This window comes from Schistocerca americana, chromosome 1, assembly GCF_021461395.2.
Source record: "Schistocerca americana isolate TAMUIC-IGC-003095 chromosome 1, iqSchAmer2.1, whole genome shotgun sequence".
Classification (NCBI taxonomy): domain Eukaryota; kingdom Metazoa; phylum Arthropoda; class Insecta; order Orthoptera; family Acrididae; genus Schistocerca; species Schistocerca americana.
Genome location: NC_060119.1, coordinates 973,056,693 through 973,077,182, shown reverse-complemented (window position 1 = coordinate 973,077,182; position 20,490 = coordinate 973,056,693). Strand labels below are relative to the sequence as shown.

Sequence of the window (20,490 nt, the reverse complement as noted above, 5' to 3'; positions counted from 1 at the left end):
GAAAGGACGCTGTTACTTATGCGCCAGAAGCAACAACCGTAAGTACATGAAGGCTTGCACTTCTTGCCGGAAGTATATATGCCCTGCACACACCAAGAAAGAAGAAGTAGTTCGTATTGTAAAGTGTTCTGAATATGAGTCTTGATAGAAGTGATAAAAACTATTTATTGTTTTACTAAAAAGTCCCAGAAACACTTTCCCAGTAATAATAAACAACATTTTAATCTCCTAATCTGCCAAAATTATGGAAATACATAAGTCATGTGATTTATCGTAGATAGAGAATGTGTGATGGTTGTGGGGTCAGTCGCTGACCACTCTCATTGGCGTTGGCCAGTGCAATATATAGCCCTGGTATGCAACTGTTAAAGAACGTAGTTCTCCCGTCATCGAAACGGAAAAGTTTGGTTACGTAATTAGCTATACAGTGGGTCACCCCGCTCTCATAACTTTCCATGATCCCTTGTTGCAGGCGTTGCGAAGAAACTCTTCACGAGAAGACCGTGGACGGCCCGTCGTAAAGTTCTGCGGCTCGGCCGTCGTTTCATAGACAGTCCGTATCGTTGCAGAGCTGGCTGGCTGGGTCGGAGGCTAGCCCGGCGAGCCGCGGCGTCGGCTGCCGGACGGACGGGGAGCTCTCGCCTGTGCGGGCCGGTCCTGCCGTGACCGGCCGCCATAGATCAGCCGCCGCTGCGGCCGCGGCCACGGCACTCGCCGTCTGAGGAACTAATTAGGCCGAGATTTATCGCCGATATTAAATTAGGGACTAACATGCTGTGAATGAAATTAGAGCCGCACATGCCATCGCCGGATTTATAGGCGTGCACCGACCGTGACTTGCGCTGCGTTTAACGCGATCGATCAGTGGCTGCTAGGCCAGAAGCCAATTTCGAACGTGACGTCAAAATATCTCCCTCTCTCAGAGGCACTGTAGAAACTGCCATTGACTGAGCAAGGCTTTGTCTACGATAGCAAAACGCCACGCCTGCGCGTACGCTGGTGATAACCTTTAGACCATCGGCGACGTTGTTCGAAATCATAAAAAAACATTGGTCGAGTTATACATCAAAGGGGCCTTAATAATAACCTTATTTTACCGAAGACGATTATACTTTTTTATATTCCGTAACTTAAATATTTATTCTAATGACCATAAAAAGGTTTTTGCCAATAGTTCGCAATGCTTACGACTGGCACTTTTCCTGGCGCCTTGACTTCTGGGTTGTTGGTGCAAGGGATATAAAATTTAGCTATTTTACTCCGTTTGACTATTTTAACGACGTATTTTGGCTTGCTACTTTTATGTCATCATTTTATCTATTTTATCAGCTTTATATAGTGGAACCTTAATGTACTTTTGGTTCCATGAGATAGCGATGCTGTGCATATTTGTGCCCTAATTTATTAGACTTATGTAGATTTTGTATTTCGTGAATGTTCTTTACGCCGGTCATGCGTGCTAATTGGGCACCTATTGTCACACTAATCGCGCTTTTTGCATCTTGATCCGTCACAATAATATCTGTGCGTTCGACTAATGGACATTGTTCCATCTTTGGCTCAAACCATGTTTATTTTGTAAGCGTGGCCCTAATTTCTACTCTTACGGCGGAGTCAGCTGGTGTGTTCAAGATAACATACGACAGTACATCAAATTTGTCCACCATCTGCTTGTCACATCTTGATAATACACTGGCAGTTTCCTTTTCTTTTAAGTAGGTCCACCTTGCATTTTATACGTTTTATGATAGATAGATTATATATCCAGTTACTGTTGCTTCCATTTTCCATTTTATAAGGCTTTATGACTGATTATGTTCATATCCGGCTACTTTTACTTATTTTTCTATTACTTTCAATTTATTTTATCTGCGTAGTCGTTCTAGATAAGACCATCCCCTATCTTCTATTTGTTACTACATTAATTGATTAGTTTATTGTTTTTACAGACAATCTGATGACGACCCAAAATGGTGAAACGCGTCATATATGTTAAATATTTTCGTAACCAATACTATTTTTATTTTGAAATAACTCGAAACTGTTTGCTGTATTATTCTACCACAATGAAATGGGATAATTTTTACGATAGATATTTGGCAATCCTACAAAACCAAAGCTCTGCCTTCTGGCGCTGATGACCGCCGTGTCACACTCTGTCAGTGGCGCCATAGGATGCGGTATGGAGGGCCGTGGGTCTCAGCACACCGCTATCCGTTGTTTACTTGTTTGACCTTGGAACCGCTACTTCTCACTGAAGTGGCTCCTCAGTTGGCATCACGAGGCTCAGTGCATCCCTTTCCAGTCCTCCCACCAAGGAAAGATCCCTGGTAGTCCCGAGAATCGAATCCGGGTTTTCGGCACAGTGAAATCATATCCATAAATGACCATGATTGATCTAAATCTAGCGGACTGAAAACAAATAAACAGTCAGCATTATATTTTATGACAATTCTGTTGCACAAACTACGTATTTAATTAGCCTTTAATGGCCCTGGACAATATGAAAGCTATTATGATACTGAACTATTAACAGCAACTGGTAAAATTATTTCAGATTTATTTACCACACTTGTTTCTGTTTTCCTTTGTTAACTACGTACTTCTGAAACTTTTTGACTGCTGCACTGAAATTGGGGATGTCAAAATGATGTTCTTCTTTGCCAGTGTAAGTAAAAAGTATATCCCTTAGTAATTTATGTTCTAAGAATAACACCGGCAAGCTTTAATTGTTACTTTCTCAATTTCATTATGATCGATTAATAAATGAGGAAAATTTCGTTACTTAGACTGTCCTCTAAGCTTTCAAAGTTATTGCTTTAAGTGGACGGTTGGAATACTGAAATTCGTATTTTACCCAAGTGACCACTCGCGCATCCATGTAATTATCCACTGTCTGGTGCCGTGAACTGTGTCATAACAACGACGAACTTTGTCCTTCCTATATTATAAAACTATAGTCGTATTTTAAGCACCCTCTAGTTATTTCCAGAGCTTCAACTGGTTTTCGAAGCGAGAGTAAAATTATTTACAATGATGGTGCGTTACTCAAGAACCTCAATAATTACGAGAAGAAGGAAAATATTGTTCCACTTTTTTTTCTATTATAGTTGCTAAACAGTGAAAATGATTTCGTTGCAAGTTACTTATGTACCTCCCGCCTCCCGGACGCCGTTGGATAAGCAGCAGCCAGCAGCAAGTCGTACTCTTAGCTCACTTATTCGTTTTATAGTTTAATTCTTAATTTCTTTGAGTGGTTTTGGGTAATTGCATAATTTAATTCACAAATTTCGGGCGTATTATAGTATTTGAGAGTTGTAGCATCACGTTTTAGTACTCGCATAGTGTAAATTCGCGAAGTCGTCAGTCATCTGTTTGTTCTGAACGGCTTGTGAGATAAAAGAGAGGGAAAAAAATTGTTAGGGATGGAACTGGCTACCGTCCGCAAACAGCTGGAGGCTGTGTTGGCCGTGGTCGACAGGCTCCAGGCTATTGTCCTGTGCCATGGTGACATTGGAACTCTCGAGGCGAGCGCTTTGGCGCCTCTGGAACCTGTACCATCACCTGGGATCTCTGATGCCACGGCGCCCTCGGATTCGGACGTCCCTGACGGTCGACACTTGCCTGACGGTGATTGGCGAACGGTGGCGGGGCCGTGAATCCCTGGGCGAAAGTCGAAAGCTGGTGCTGGGCGCAAGGCTGTACCCTCACGCCTCTGTAACAGATTTGAGTTACTGCCCACTGCTGGAAGTACTTCTTAGCCAGCAAGGGCGGCCTCACCTGTTGCGGCAGTGGCCGGTCTTCCTTAGAGGTCCTGCCAAGCGCAGAGGGTGAGATTGCTTCCCATTGGGAGCCCCAATGCTAGGCGGGTGATAGAGCCCCTTAGGGATATGGCAGCTACGGATGGGAAGAAAGCCGATGTCCACTCCGCATGCATATCAGGGGGGAGTCATCCGAGATGTGGAAAGGGTCCTTCCGGATGCCATGACGGGTACAGGGTGCAGCCAACTACAGGTGGTGGCTCATGTCGGCACTAATGACGTGTGTCGCAATGGATCTGAAGAGATTCTCTCCGGTTTCCGGCGGCTACCTGAGTTGGTGAAGACTGCCAGTCTTGCTAGCGAGATGAAGGCAGCGCTCACCATCTGCAGCATCGTCGACAGGACGATTGCGGACCTTTGGTACTGAGCCAAGTGGAGGGTCTGAATCAGAGGCGACCGTGTAGGTTGCAGATTCCTCGACTTGCGCCAATGGATGGTGAGGTTACGGGTTCCGCTAAATGAGTCAGGTGTCCACTACACACTGGAGGCGGCGACACGGGTAGCAGGGGCTGTGTGGCGTGGACTGTGCGGTTTTTAGTCTCGGGAACGATAAAAAACGGCTCCAGTCTCAAAGGGTACAGGGCAATGAAACGACGAGAATCGACCAAGCAACAGTCGGTATTGTAGTTGTAAATTGTCGTAGCTGTGTTGCAAAAGTACCAGAGCTTCATGAGCTGATAGAAAGCACTGAAGCTAAAATCGTTATAGGAGCAGAAAGTTGGCTAAAGCCGGAAATAAATTCTGCCGAAATTTTTACAGAGGCGCAAACTGTGTTCAGAAAGGATAGATTAAATAAAGTAGGTGAAGGTGTGTTTGTGTCTGTTGTCAGTAGTTTATCTTGTAGTGAAGTTGAAATAGATAGTTTCTACGAATTACTATGGGTAGAGATTATAATCAACAGCCGTACCAAAATAATAAGATTCCTTCTACCGAACTCCCGACTCAGATGATACAATAGCTGAACGGTTCAAAGAAACTTGAATTTCATTTCTGGCGAGGTTTTACAAATTAAATACACATTTTTCAATCATAATATCTAAACAGCTGTGATATCCTCAACTCCAGACTCAATGGTTGGCTGTGAAGATTACCAGTTTAGATGGAATAGGTACCAATCTTCCAAAAGTTAAAGAGTGTTCATAGTGCGATAAACAAACTACATGAGTCAGAATAGCTTAGATGACATTCTCTGGAACCATGCCAAGAAAGAAGAAATATTAAGTGGACAACGAGTTCATGGGAAAATATTTGATAATTATGGCGGTTGGAAGAGGAAATAGGTATTACTATCGTCGAAGACGTCTCAGTGAGACAATACCATTTTGCGAAACTATTACAGCACTTGAGCGTCGAAGTATGTCTACATACATGACTACGATTCTCTACAGTAAGAGTATCTCATTAATGTGGTGTCTGTCGTCCCTTGTACCTCTCCAAGATTTCTATTAATTTAAAGTACATCGTGTCGTAAGAGTGATGTTTACTTTCTGATAGCTGCAAGAAATTTATTTATGAAATTACCTCTAAGTGAGAAAAGATGCATTTGATTCATGTCTACAAACCAACAAAACTTTTCAGCAACGGTGATACAGAAATCTGTGTTGCAGTACTTTGTCATACGATCTTGTGCACCTATATAGACTAAAGCTTTTCCTCATCGTGTTACGTGTACATCTGAATGTGTAATTTTATGATGTCTTCAACACTGACACATGGCTTTCGATTAGTATGACAGTTGTTTCTTATGTGTAAATGTGTCTGTAGTCTAGCATTCCACATGTTGTTAGCACAAGGGAAACAGAGAAAATAAATCCCATCACCGGAATGTAGTCTATGCCTACCCAAGAGCACTGGCTGTTTCAATCACCCAAACGTCCTCATACAACGAATGACTCCGTGAGAAGTTCTGATTATTCCAAGTATACATCGATTACTCCCCTTCCCGCTTCTCCTTGTTCTTTCCTGACACTACCTCAGAGCTACAGATGTCTATCCAGAACAAGTGACAATCGAATAATTTGAAATTATAATCTAGAACACTAGGTAACAGCTAAGAAAACGCTATGTATTCTTACTTAAGTCCAAATCATTTTTGCGGATTGAGTCAGATAGTCATTTCAGACTTACGGGGCCGGCCGGGTTGGCCGAGCGGTTCTAGGCGCTACAGTCTGGAGCCGCGCGACTGCTACGGTCGCAGGTTCGAATCCTGCCTCGGGCATGGATGTGTGTGATGTCCTTAGGTTAGTTAGGTTTAAGTAGTTCTAAGTTCTAGGGGACTGATGACCTCAGAAGTTAAGTCCCACAGTGCTCAGAGCCATGTGAACCAGACCTACGAGGAAAGTTTTTACTGCCAGGAAGATACAGTATTGACCATGAATATTGCAACATCCAGAAGGATACCAACTAACGAAATTATATTTAATCTGCATATACAGTACCGAGGAAGAATACGTGAATAAGTGTGTACGTCATTTGTTGTAAGCAAGCTGCTGAGGTTACCTGCATCAGGCTTACATCACATGTAGCGGCCGACTATTGGTGGTCTATGAGCAGATGCTTTCAGTGGGTGAGATATCTGGACAATATGGTAGCCAGGGCAAGGGTCGTACACCCTCTGCATCGAGCAAGCTCAGAACAGCACGGACAACACTAGGTTTTCCGTTATATTGTTGAAAGATGATGCCACGGATACCTCGAAGATAGGGCGCTGCCACCGGCCTTAAAACCCCTGTGGTGTCACTGCTACTGCCAGAATTAGCGGCTAATCAAGCCGTAGGTATCCTGTTGTGCACCGAATTGTATCTTTTACCATCATGCAACGTGCTGGGTCCTTAACATGACTGCGAATGAAATCTGGCAACGTGTATTGTGCTAGAATCCTCCACACACGAATACGTCCGACTTGGTGGTCTACACATCGTGACACAGTCCGTGTTGACACCTGCTTTCTGCAAATAAACTAACTTCCATAGTCAAGGTACGTGAGGCGACTGTACGAACCTGTGCCGCGCGGGATTAGCTGAGCGGTCTTAGGCGCTGCAGTCATAGACTCTGCGGCTGTTCCCTGCGGAGGTTCGAGTCTTCCCTCGGGTATGGGTGTGTGTGTGTTTGTCCTTATGATAATTTAGGTTAAGTAGTATGTAACCTTAGGGACTGATGAACTTAGTAGATATGTACCCTAAGATTTGACACACATTACAACATTTTTGTACGATCCTATATTTTCAAGTGAATGAAAGGTCTCCCCACCAGTGAAATATTAGCGTGGGACTGTTTTCGTCCAGAACCCATTGTTTCCAGTATTTCCTTCCCACTCATGGATCCCGACCTATACGAGCTACAATGTTGCGGTACGACAAATTGCAGGCTGGACAGGCAACGAACTGTCGCTGTCGAAATCTAACACTTGCTCGTACACTGTTTTCCTTCCTACATAAAGTATAGCACGCGAACCAACTCTCTCATTCGATTTCTAATTGAGAAATTTACTGTGTCAGTGTTTCTTTACATACTACACTACTTACATAGCTACTTCCTACGATTGCTCTGAAAGGCTAATCAACTGAATATCCAAGAATGAAGTACGTCTCGTTCAAATTTGACATTTACTGCATGTCCCCTCAATGGTTCAAAAATGGTTCAAATGGTTCTGAGCACTATGGGACACATCTGAGGTCATCAGTCCCTTAGAACTTAGAACTACTTAAACCTAACTAACCTAAGGACATCACACACATACATGCCCGAGGCAGGATTCGAACCTGCGACCGTACCCTCAATGGTGTTGAAATGTTAATGGCTATTAGTGTATTGTAAAACAGACCCATGCTTCACACAGGGAAGAAAATCATAGGTCACTGCGCTCCTTAAGTAAGAGTTACATGCAGATCACCATGCCTTACCCGTGGCGGGGCAACCAGAGACCTCCATTCGCAGGCAGACGGTCCTGCGGTGGACGCTGTAAGGCAACACCCTCAGCTGGCTGGCGAAGATGGCGGGCAGCAGGCGGTGCGTCACGACCGTGGCTGTGTCGCTGTTTCCGCTCAGGATCTGCGGGCAAATGTCATCCATATGAATAATGAACTACAGTAGTTGCTTTAACAGATTCAGACAGGACACTAAAAAATAATGAGTAGTCTCACTTTTCCGGGGTCTATTTTGGGGGCAAAGAGTGACTCTCTTCGCCTAAATTTGACATGGAATACCTTCAATTTTAGTACCAATCTGATCGAGATATATTTGTTGAGTCTAGTTTCTGTGCTTGCACCCATGCTTTTTTTTATCATTTAAACATGTAGGGTATAATGGATATCAGTGCACATGTTTCTATTGGTGAGTGAGGAAAGTATACTGAACAGCGTTGGGTCAGTGTTTGTGCCATTTCCAGAATAATAGCCGCGCGGAGTGGCCTCGTGGTTCGAGGCGCCATGTTACGGATTGCGCCGCCTCTCCCGCCGGAGGTTCGAGCCCTCCCTTGGGAATGGGTGGAGTTAGTTTAAGTACTGTGTAAGTCTAGGGATCGATGGCCTCAGCAGTTTGGTCCCTAAGCAATGCACACACACATTTTATGCAGACTAATAACACAGTCCAACGATGGAAAAACTCTTTTGCTGAAAATACCTTATTCTTATGTTTCTTGGGTGGTAAATCAGAATACGATACTTAAAAAACTGTATGACCCGCCATTTCTTCACATTTTACAGTTAAACTTATTAAATTAAGCGATTTTTAAGAGAATTTAACAGTTTTATATAGTTAAAATAATTTAAAAAGAAGGTGTAATGAATGTAGTTGACGTTGGTAGCAATGCTGAAAAACATTTGCTGGCAAAGCAAAAGGTCGATGCTATTTTTGTGTTAACAGATGGTGTTTTCTATATTTTCTACCTAACCTCTCTTTCCAGTTTTCTGTACATGTGCTCAGTACAATGTGTAATCGTGGTAGTAAAAACTCTTCTGACAGTTTTTGTTATATTTGTGGTGAATTTGTGATTAAAAACACCAAAGAAACGTTACAGACTTCGTGAAAAAGATCTATCATACTTTGGATCTGATCTTGGTGATCAAGATAAAACCTGGGCGCCGCATAATGTATGTTATGTGTGTGTTGAATATCTAAGAAAATGGTCCAAAAAGGAGAAAAAAGGGCTTTAGATTTGCTGCTCCTATGAAATGGAGGGGGCCACTGCTACTTTTGCAGTGTTGATATTACTGGTCATAATTAGAAAAACCAAAAGATAATAAGCTACCCTAGCCTTCCGTCCGCCATCCGACCAGTACGGCATGGTGTAGATTTGACGATTCCTGAAGCACCAGATGATTTAAATTGTATTACTACAGAAGTATTTTCCGATGTACAATGTGATTTAGACGAGCAAGATGATGATGAATTCCGCTGTAATACAGAAGGTCTAGAGCCCAAATTGTTTACTCAGACAGAGCTTAACGATTTGGTTAGGGATCTGGGTTTAACGAAAGAAAGGGCTGATTGCTTGGTTCTAGAGTAAAAGAAAAGAACTTATTGGTAGTTGGAACCAGCATATACATGTATAGAAAGAGAGGGCAGCATGTTTCCAAGTTTTTTTCCAAGAAGGTGATTTAGTGTGCTGCTCAGACATTCCCGGTCTGATGAATGAGTTCGGTATTAAATACAAAAAGAAAGACTGGAGGCTGTTTATTGATTCATCCAAAACTAGTTTAAAGGCTGTTTTATTACACAATGGTGACATGTATGCATCAATACCTGTTGGACATTCTGTACATATGAAAAAAAGCTATGAAAACCTAGAAACAGTGCTAAATAAAATACGCTGTTCTACTCATGATTGGATGATATGTGGCGATCTAAAAGTAACATGCCTGCTACTTGATCAGCAAGGTGGCTTTACCAAATTTCCATGTTTCTTGTGTGAATGGGACAGTAGGGCTAGGTATCAACATTGATGAAGAAATAACTGGTCTGTGATGGAGTCTTTAAAACCTGGTGAAAAGAACATTCTACGCCAAAACTTTATAGATCCAAAAAACGTGCTCCTACCACCACTACGTATATGTTAGGCCTAATGAAATAGTTTGTAAAGGCTTTGTCTAAAGATGGACGATGTTTTAAGTATCTGCCAAAATTTTCCACACGTTTCAGAAGCTAAACTAAAATAAGGCGTTTTTGTAGGACATGACATTAGAAAATTGATGTTTGATGTTAACTTTGAATCCACAATGACCTTAAATGAGAGTGAAGCATGGGTATCATTCAAGCAAGTCATTACAAAATTCTTAGGACACGAAAAAGACTCAGAATATGTTTCTATTATAGCTACAGTGTTACAGAACTTTAAAAATTTTTAATGAACCTGAAAGTTAAAAAAAAAATGGCTCTGAGCACTATGGGACTCAACTGCTGAGGTCATTAGTCCCCTAGAACTTAGAACTAGTTAAACCTAACTAACCTAAGGACATCACAAACATCCATGCCCGAGGCAGGATTCGAACCTGCGACCGTAGCGGTCTTGCGGTTCCAGACTGCAGCGCCTTTAACCGCACGGCCACTTCGGCCGGCCTGAAAGTTCACTTTATGAACAGTCACCTCGATTACTTGCCGGACAATATGGGAGATGTTAGTGAGGAGCAAGGAGAGCGTTTTCACGAGAACATTAAAGTCATATAAAAAGGCTACCAAGGCCGCTGGAAGACCAAATGATGGGGGACTACTGCTGGTCACTTCACCGAGAACTTCAGCAAGCGACTCATCGAACAAAAAGCTACACAAGAAGCTGCAAAGAAAAAAGAGAAAGAAAATACAAACCAGTTCCAGCTGACATGTGAAATCTCTATTGCCCCATATCATTGTTTTAAGTAGCTTACTGTAAATACAAACCATGCTTATGTTGTAACAAAGCGTTTCATTAATTTCCCCGTTTACCGTATAGCATAGAATTTTTACACTATATAATAAAAAGCATATTGCTCGAAAACTATGGGTGATACAAAAAAAGGTTAGATTTAGATTCAGCTCATAATAATGTATAAAGATCAGCTATCAAAGTAAAAAAAGTTTTTTAAAAAAATTTCTCGTTGGCCTTTATAATTACAGCTACTACAAGTCGTATGTTTTTAGGTAGGGTGGTACCTCCACGTTGTATGTGACCAGAGTGAGCCATTAACGTTTATTTTCCCCTGGGAAAGACGTCAGGTGCTGATGTGTGAACCAATGGACGCAAAACGTCTAAGTCTATACTAACAGGTGCAGTTACGACCGTGCAGAAAACATCAGGTCATAAAATGTTGTGATATTTCTGTGGGAAGACTGTCCGACGCAGGGGAAAAACAACCAACGCACTAAAGTTTGTACATATTAAGGCACAACATATAAAAATATCTGCGTCATATCCTGTATACGTGCCTGACAGCTTGTGGCACACAGTTTGTCAGACTAAGGTGCCGTGGCATCGTATCAAATTTCAGCAGCTGTTTAGATCCAGCGTTTAAGTGCAACACGCAACTAATAGTGATCGAAGCTGGAATTCGAAAGAGCCCCTGCTACAGTCAGTACGTCTGATGAAAGATGAACCTTTCGGGGTGTTTCGCACCACTTCTCTCATTTCTGTGGCGCCAGCCACAAATCACCAGAGATGCCATAGTTCTTCGTCCAGCTGTAGGTACAGTTTATCCTCATTGTGCACTATCTGAACAGACTAAGTGAGAGGATCGTGTGTAGATTGCCACATCGTGTGAGTGGCGGCTCCATTTCATTTTGAGTAGACATCCATCACTGTAGAATAGCCGCACATGTGCCCGACAGGTTTTCTGTTGACAAGCACTATAAATCGCCTCATGTGGAGGTCGCCGTACTTGTTCCCTGCGATCTATGTACCAACAGATCCCGCGAATCTTTAGTCCACACTACATTTCTCCATGAGTTCAGCATCGTGTTCCTTCGTCTCAGCTGTTCTCTCTGCCACATGACGCACGGTATGGGTAGATACACTTGCTAGGCACCTGCTTCTAACTGCAAAAGGAAGGAGTTTCTTAATTGTGTGGCTACTCTGACTGCAGTTAACCGGTACTGAATTTATAAGCACTGTGGCGCATCGTTGTTATCAACCGTGTAAGATGGCGGTGACGTCTGTCGTCAACACATTGTTTCCCAAGCAGATGACGTTCGGTACTTATGGTGGATTCCTTCCTTAGACAGTTGTATTGAAATGCCATATGGTTGAATGACATCTTAGAACACCGATAACATGGCCATCATCGAACGCGCTGAACTCACACATTAAACATCCTGCCCGAGGCAGTAGGAGTTCTGTCAAAATTTCAGGCGGATGACACGCCGAATTATTCCATTTTTCATTATGACCGTTTTTCACTTCAACAGCTGTAATTTAATAAACTGCTAATGAAGTTCACCTGACTATGGTAGTGGAATTCTAGATATTGTATGAGAGTTCATGTTTACTATGGAGGTATTCTTGCGTCCCGTTTCTGATTTTAAACGATCCATGGATGCACGTTCCTATTTCACAAACAAAACTGTTTTTAAAGTAGTGAAATCTGAAGATTACCCGAAAGAAAAAAAATAATTTTTATCAGTAGGAAGATGACGATAACTCTTCGCTATGACTTATCATAATTGACATTTCGTAAAGGGTGAAATAGTAAGCAATGTTTGTAGAGTAGAAACAGAACTGATTAAGATTAGCACACTAGAATGTCCTCTCAATCATGGAAATGGAGTCAGAATAGTGCTCTTGGACCAGAAATACGCGACAGCTCACACTACGAGAATGAAACAAAAATAAAAACGTGCGTGATGCGGCCTTCACAGACGTTTTCAAACCATTATATTCCTTAGATCTATCTCGTAGTTTCTTAATCTCAAAAAATAGGCTAAGGAAGATATAACCTGAGACGTCAGTTGCTATGTTCATTTCGAATCAAATATCTTTATTGAAGAAAGAAGCACTGAATAAGCTATATTTGACATACGGTGAGCATCCCAAGTCCTCTGTAACCACCTTCTTTCAGCGAGCACGCAGCGGCACGGCTGTGGAACGTTGTGTCACGAGTAGCAGGGGCATTAGCTTCGCTGCGTGCATCGTGAGGATGATTAAAAAAAAAAAAAAAAAAAAAAATATTTGAAAATCGCATAATCTAAAACATGTGATATACGCAGATGGAACGGAAGGTTTCTGAGCAATACCTTCGATATCTGGCTCGCTCTTGGACATCTACTTCATCAAGTTGTACAAACTTGCCCATGCAGGCAGTGCCCTGTCTGGATTGACTCTTGTTACCCTAGCTCCTCCTTCTAATTGGGCCTATTAAATCGATATAAGAAAACAGTCCCAGTGAACTGCATGGAGCAATAGTAAGCAGTCACACACAACGGACAAAGGGAGCTGTAGTGACTAGCTCGAAGAAACAAGGGAAATCTTAATATCATAAACAGTAATAGGTAACATATCTACCAGATGCACAGTGATACATACTACAAAAATAATGGGTGTATGTGTGTGTGTGTGTGTGTGTGTGTGTGTGTGTGTGTGTGTGTGTGTGTGTGCGCGCGTCTGTGTGTATGCGTGTGTATGTGTGTCTGTGTGTGTGTTCCATATATGCTCCTAAGCCACAGTACCGATTTCAAACGAACGTCGGTCGCATATCCCTTAATGTCAGGCGGTGGGGTAAGAATCACCTATCACAGCTGAGGAGTATGAGATCATCAACAATGATGTGCGTGAAAAACTGCTGCATCATGCACGCCGTTTAAATTTATCACTTCTCTGATACCAGTTCTATTCGCAACCAATTTGCAGGTAGTATCCACGTATGCCGCTGAACGATACCTACAAAATCATATCATTGTATGACACACAGAACAGGAGATATGATGTAATCAACACCGAGATGCGTGAAAAAATGTCGCGTTATGCATGAGGTTTAACTTTATTACTTCTTTGCTACTGACTCTGTTCACTACATGTTTCGCAGACAGTGTCCACAGAAGTAGCTGAATGTAACTGCACTGTACAACATTTGTTTCGAGGGATATGACTCCATAATCACTCACATGCGCGAAAAAATTTCGCATCATGGATTAAGGTTTATATATTTATCTTTTACTATTAAGACACCCTTATAGCTGACTTTGAAGAGGCGTTACCATAGGCTCGTTTAAAATCTCGTGTTGTAAACACACGAAGCAACTGCATCTAGTGCAAAGAAACTGTTTCACAATTTTGAAGACGTTTTCTCGAATACATGGAAATGAAATTTTTTCGACATTTCACTACAAACACACTTAATTTTTTGTTTTCATTTCAAATAGAAAATTGGCAAAAATGAATACCCAGGCAATGCCATGTTTGACTACTAGTGTAATAATACAATTAAAAGAAGGGACATTTCACATGCAGAAAGGGTTTGAGGCAGTGACGAAAGACCAAAAACATTTGAAAGTACTTTTCAAATGGCGAGTCCTAATTCAATAATCAACGTCCCGGCAGATGGAATGTCTACTTAATTAACAAACTAGACAGTAATGCGGCCAATGTCAAAGAACGCAGAGTATGTAGCTGCAGCATAGAAGTCGTATCCCGTAGTGAGCTTATATCAATTAACATTAAAGAAATTAAAAATGATGATCCTAAAAAGGTGCCACAGAGGTGAGACGCGTTATGAACATGCAACAGTAATTTGGCATATTGAGAGAGGACAAGACACTCTCTCACCTCTTTTTCGTACACGGAAAATTATTAAAGATTTTATTACAATATGACGCACCTTGAGCGAGACTCTTGAAGTTAACGACCTGAGCAGACGTTGATGGAACCTGGTAGGGCGCTAAAAGCATGAGGTATTTTTATGGTTCTTAGCTAGTAGGAACGGGATGTTGGGAGTAGGAAACAATTGGTGATGAGCCCATCCCCCAATAAATCTTGCCAGACAGGCCCACCGCCAAAAAGGGTAGACAGAGCAGTCCCTTCTCGAGATAATCTCCAGCAGTACAATACCGCTATACCTGCATGGTAGTGGAGATATAGAGGTAGCGTCAGTGTAAAATTAGAGTGAGTGAAAGGAATAAAACTAAACAAAAAACTAACAAAAACACGTGCACGCACAAACAAAAGATACTTGTTGTTGTTGTTGTGGTCTTCAGTCCACAGACTGGTTTGATGCAGCTCTCCATGCTACCCTATCCTGTGCAAGTTTCTTCATCTCCCAGTACCTACTGCAACCTACATCTTTCTGAATCTGCTTAGTGTATTCATCTCTTGGTCTCTCTCTACGATTTTTACCCTCCACGCTGCCCTCCAATGCTAAATTTGTGATCTCTTGATGCCTCAGAACATGTCCTACCAACCGGTCTCTTCTTCTCGTCAAGTTGTGCCACAGGCCCCTCTTCTCCCCAATTCTATTCAGTACCTCCTCATTAGTTATGTGATCTACCCATCTAATCTTCAGTATTCTTCTGTAGCACCACATTTCGAAAGCTTCTATTCTCTTCCTGTCCAAAGTATTTATCGTCCATGTTTCACTTCCATACATGGCTACACTCCATACAAATACTTTTAGAAACGACTTCCTGACACTTAAATCTATACTCGATGTTAACAAATTTCTCTTCTTCAGAAACGCTTTCCTTGCCATTGCCAGTCTACATTTTATATCTTCTCTACTTCGACCATCATCAGTTATTTTGCTCCCCAAATAGCAAAACTCCTTTACTACTTTAAGTGTCTCATTTCCTAATCTAATTCCCTCAGCAGCGCCCGACTTAATTCGACTACATTCCATTTTCCTCGTTTTGCATTTGTTGATGTTCATCTTATATCCTCCTTTCAAGACACTGTCCATTCCGTTCAACTGCTCTTCCAAGTCCTTTACTGTCTCTGACAGAGTTACAATGTCATCGGCGAACCTCAAAGTTTTTATTTCTTCTCCATGGATTTTAATACCTGCTCCGAATTTTTTTTGTTTCTTTTACTGCTTGCTCAATATACAGATTGAATAACATCGGGGAGAGGCTACAACCCTGTCTCACTTCCTTCCCAACCACTGTTTCCCTTTCATGTCCCTCGACTCTTATAACTGCCATCTGGTTTCTGTACAAATTGTAAAAAGCCTTTCGCTCCCTGTATTTTACACCTGCTACCTTTAGAATTTGAAAGAGAGTGTTCCAGTCATCATTGTCAAAAGCTTTTTCTATGTCTACAAATGCTATAAACGTAGGTTTGCCTTTCCTTAATCTTTCTTCTGAGATAAGTCGTTAGGTCAGTGTTGCCTCAGGTGTTCCAATATTTTTACGGAATCCACACTGATCTTCCCTGATGTCGGCTTCTACCAGTTTTTCCATTCGTCTGCAAAGGATTCGTATTAGTATTTTGCAGCTGTGACTTATTAAACTGATAGTTCAGTAATTTTCACATCTGTCAACACCTGCCTTCCTTGGGATTGGAGTTATTATATTCTTCTTGAAGTCTGAGGGTACTTCGCCTGTCTCATACATCTTGCTCACCAGATGGTAGAGTTTTGACAGGACTGGCTCTCCCAAGGCCGTCAGTTGTTTTAATGGAATGTTGTCTACTCCCGGGGCCTTGTTTCGACTCAGGTCTTTCAGTGTTCTGTCAAACTCTTCACGCAGTATCGTATCTCCCATTTCCTCTTCATCTACATTCTCTTCCATTTCTATTATATTGTCCTAAAGCACATCGCCCTTGTATTGACCCTCTATATACTCCTTCCATCTTTCTACCTTCCCTTCTTTGGTTAGAACTGGGTTTCCATCTGAGCTCTTGATATTAATACAAATGGCTCTCTTGTCTCCAAAGGTCTCTTTAATTTTGCTGTAGGTAGTATCTATCTCACCCCTAGTGATATAAGCCTCTACATCCTTACATTTGTCCTGTAGCCATGCCTGCTTAGCCATTTTGCACTTCCTGTCGAAATCATTTTTGAGACGTTTGTATTCCTTTTTGCCTGCTTCATTTACTGCATTTTTATATTTCTTCTGTTACCCAAGGATTTCTAGTAGCTCTCGTCTTTTTAACCACTTGATTCCCTGCTGCCTTCACTACTTCATCCCTCAGAGCTACCCATCCGTCTTCTACTGTATTTCTTTCCCCCATTCCTGTCAATTGTTCCCTTATGCTCTCCCTGAAACTATGTACAACCTCTAGTTTAGTCAGTTTATCCAGGTCCCATCTCCTTAAATTCCCACCATTTTGCAATTTCTTCAATTTTAAGCTACAGTTCATAACCAATAGATTGTGGTCAGAGTCCACATTTGCCCCTGGAAATGTCCTACAATTTAAATCCTGGTTCCTAAATCTCTGTCTTACCATTAAATAATCTATCTGATACCTTTTAGTATCTCCAGGATTCTTCCATGTATACAACCTTCTTTCATGATTCTTGAACCAAGTGTTAGCTATGATTAAGTTATGCTCTGTGCAAAATTCTGACAGACGGCTTCCTCTTTCATTTCTTAGCCCCAATCCATATTCACCTACTATGTTTCCTTTTCTAGCTTTACCTACTGTCGAATTCCAGTCACCCATGACTATTAAATTTTCGTCTCCCTTCACAACCTGAATAATTTCTTTTATCTCATCATACATTTCTTCAATTTCTTCGTCATCTGCAGAGGTAGTTGGCATATAGACTTGTACTACTGTAGTAGGCGTGGGCTTCGTGTCTATCTTGGCCACTATAATACGTTCACTCTGCTATTTGTAGTAGCTTACCCGCACTCCTATTTTCTTATTCATTATTATACCTACTCCTGCATTACCCCTATTTGATTTTGTATTTATAACCCTGTATTCACTTGAACAAAAGTCTTGTTCCTCCTGCCACCTAACTTCACTAATTCCCACTATATTTAACTTTAACCTATCCATTTCCTTTTTTAAATTTTCTAAATTACCTGCCTGATTAAGGGATCTGACATTCCACGCTCCGATCCGTAAAACGCCAGTTTTCTTTCTCCTGATAACAACGTCCTCTTTAGTAGTCCCCACCCGGAGATCGGAATGGGGGACTATTTTACCTCCGGAATATTCTACCCAAGAGGACGCCATCATCATTTAACCATACAGTATAGCTGCATGCCCTCGGGAAAATTACGGCTGTAGTTTCCCCTTGCTTTCAGCCGTTCGCAGTACCAGCACAGCAAGGCCGTTTTGATTAATGTTACAAGGCCAGATCAGTCAATCATGCAGACTGTTGCCCCTGCAACTACTGAAAAGGCTGCTGCCCCTCTTCAGGAACCACATATTTGTCTGTTCTCTCAACAGATACCCCTCCTTTGTGGTTGCACCTACGGTACGGCTATCTGTATCGTTGAGGCACGCAAGCCTCCCCACCAACAGCAAGGTCCATGGTTCATGGGGGAAGCTCCCTCGACTATCTGAATAAATTCTTTTATCTCATCATACATTTCATCAATTTCTTCTTCTTCTGCAGAGCTAGTTGGCATATAAACTTGCACTACTGTAGTAGGCGTGTGCTTCGTGTCTATCCTGGCCACAATAATGCGTCACTATGCTGTTTGTGGTAGCTTACCCGCACGCCTATTTTTTTATTCATTATTAAACCCACTCCTACATTACCTCTATTTGATTTTGTATTTATAACCCTGTATTCACCTGAACAAAAGTCTTGTTCCTCCTGCCACCGAACGTCACTAATTCCACTCTATCTAACTTTAACCGATCCATTTCCCTTTTTAAATTTTCTAACTTACCTGCTCGATTAAGGGGTCTGACATTCCACGCTCCGATCCGTAAAACGCCAGTTTTCTTTCTCCTGATAGCAACGTGCTCTTGAGTAGCCCCCGCCCGGAAATCCGAATGGGGGACTATTTTACCTCCGGAATATTTTATCCAAGAGGTCGTCATCATCATTTAATCATACAGTAAAGCTGCACGCCCTCTGGAAAAATTACGGCTGTAGTTTCCCCTTGCTTTCAGCCGTTCGCAGTACCAGCACAGCAAGGCCGTTTTGGTTATTGTTACAAGGCCAGATCAGTCAATCATTCAGACTGTTGCCCCTGCAACTACTGAAAAGGCTGCTGCCCCTCTTCAGGAACCACACGTTTGTCTGGCCCCTCAACAGATGCCCCTCCGCTGTGGTTGCACCTACGGTACGGCCATCTGTATCATTGAGGCACGCAAGCCTCCACACCAACGTCAAGGTCCATGGTTCATGGTCACTAGTAACTGATGAAAAAGGAAAACAAAAACGGAAAACTAAGTTTAAAGGTATGCAACTGATTATATGGTATGAAAATAAGTTTATTTCAGGCGAATAAGCGGCGGCGCTCTGGCACTGTTTATGTAACTCGTTCCACAGCTCTCGGCTGTGCCTGCGGCGGGAATGAGCGCGCGCAGCGCGCCGCCGCGCCGTCTGGCTAGAGTCCTCAATGGTGGGATGGATGCCGTCGGTAGCTGCGGCAGCTCGCCAGCGGCCGCCTGCCGGGAGGGGGGGATGACTTCAATGTCCTAAGCACGTGACCTTGGAGTCGGATTCAGCTCGTTGCGGTCGGCTGCGCTCTCGGCGCAGCGCAGTTCTGGCCCGGTCTGCTCTGCCCTGCGCGCCGCGGGCAGGTGGCACCCCGTCGTCCCCCACCCTCCCATCCCTAACATCCAGACGAGCCAGCTGAAATGCAGCATTACTCTCTTCCTGCATTCCGTCATATCGACGAGGCACCCACTAAAAGTGTCTGGGAACATCTAACAAGAAAATAACCTGGCCACCGACGTTATACGTTATCACGACTGTTCACATGTATTCCTGTCGTAGCGAAACCAAACGTTTATTTATGTTCTCGTTATCCATGTTGCTCTTATCAACGTATTCCCAAATGAAATCAACTCGTTTGTTCTCCATATCATTCATCTCGAGGCCAATGATCAATGAAAATGAGATTTTACCTTTGTAAAGATCGAATTTTCACTTAGTTATTCCTTTGCTCCTATTTGACACGCAACTAATTTTTTATCTAGTTATTCTTTTACTCCTCTTCTGGCACCTTCGTTGCAAGAATACTAAATATTCTTAAAATTCTTTCTAGCGGCTGGTCTTGGAAATCTGACGGGTGTAATGCATGTCTGTTGAAGACATCTGTTTTGATATAATCTAAACAAGCGCGACACGACACTGGTACTCTTGTGTAGCTTTCCAATTACGCTGGGCAATGCGACAATTAGGGAGCTTCTCTAAGAATTTCTATCTTTCACGTTCTTCGCTTTTGCAGATGTCTTCCTGTCAACTTAGGGTTTACCATTTGCCTTATGCGCACAGAGAAGATATTTGCTGAAATTTTACTCCGAAGTCGGAGTAATTTAAACAACAGTGAACACGTTTGGCAATTTTTCCCATGTAGTGTTGCAGACGTGCTACGGTATGTAAAAGATTAAATCCACCACTAATTCTGTTTTCATTCGAAATTGCGCAGCACCATCGACGCCTGTCATGCCACTCTTCCTTTTGTTCGTAGCACACATTTATGGAAATTAGACATGTAGTACGAAACCAGCGACCTCTCGCTTACCTTACCCACTTCGGAAGCTGCAACTCCCAACTTTTCGACAACGTATTTGAAATTATCTAAAAGTAATTAACTTACGAAATAACTGTCATCAAAAGTTCAGGCCTTCCAAATTTAAATC

General features: G+C 42.3%; 1 protein-coding gene across 1 annotated transcript in view; it reads right to left on the bottom strand.

Moving 5' to 3' along the window:
- The window catches only part of LOC124595665 (discoidin domain-containing receptor tyrosine kinase B-like), a 412,183-nt gene that overhangs the window by 181,384 nt on the left and 210,309 nt on the right, over positions 1-20,490 (bottom strand). Inside the window, exon 4 of the mRNA XM_047134513.1 lies at positions 7,724-7,871. Within this exon, the coding sequence (XP_046990469.1) occupies positions 7,724-7,871 (148 nt within the window). The remainder of the gene's footprint in view (positions 1-7,723; positions 7,872-20,490) is intronic.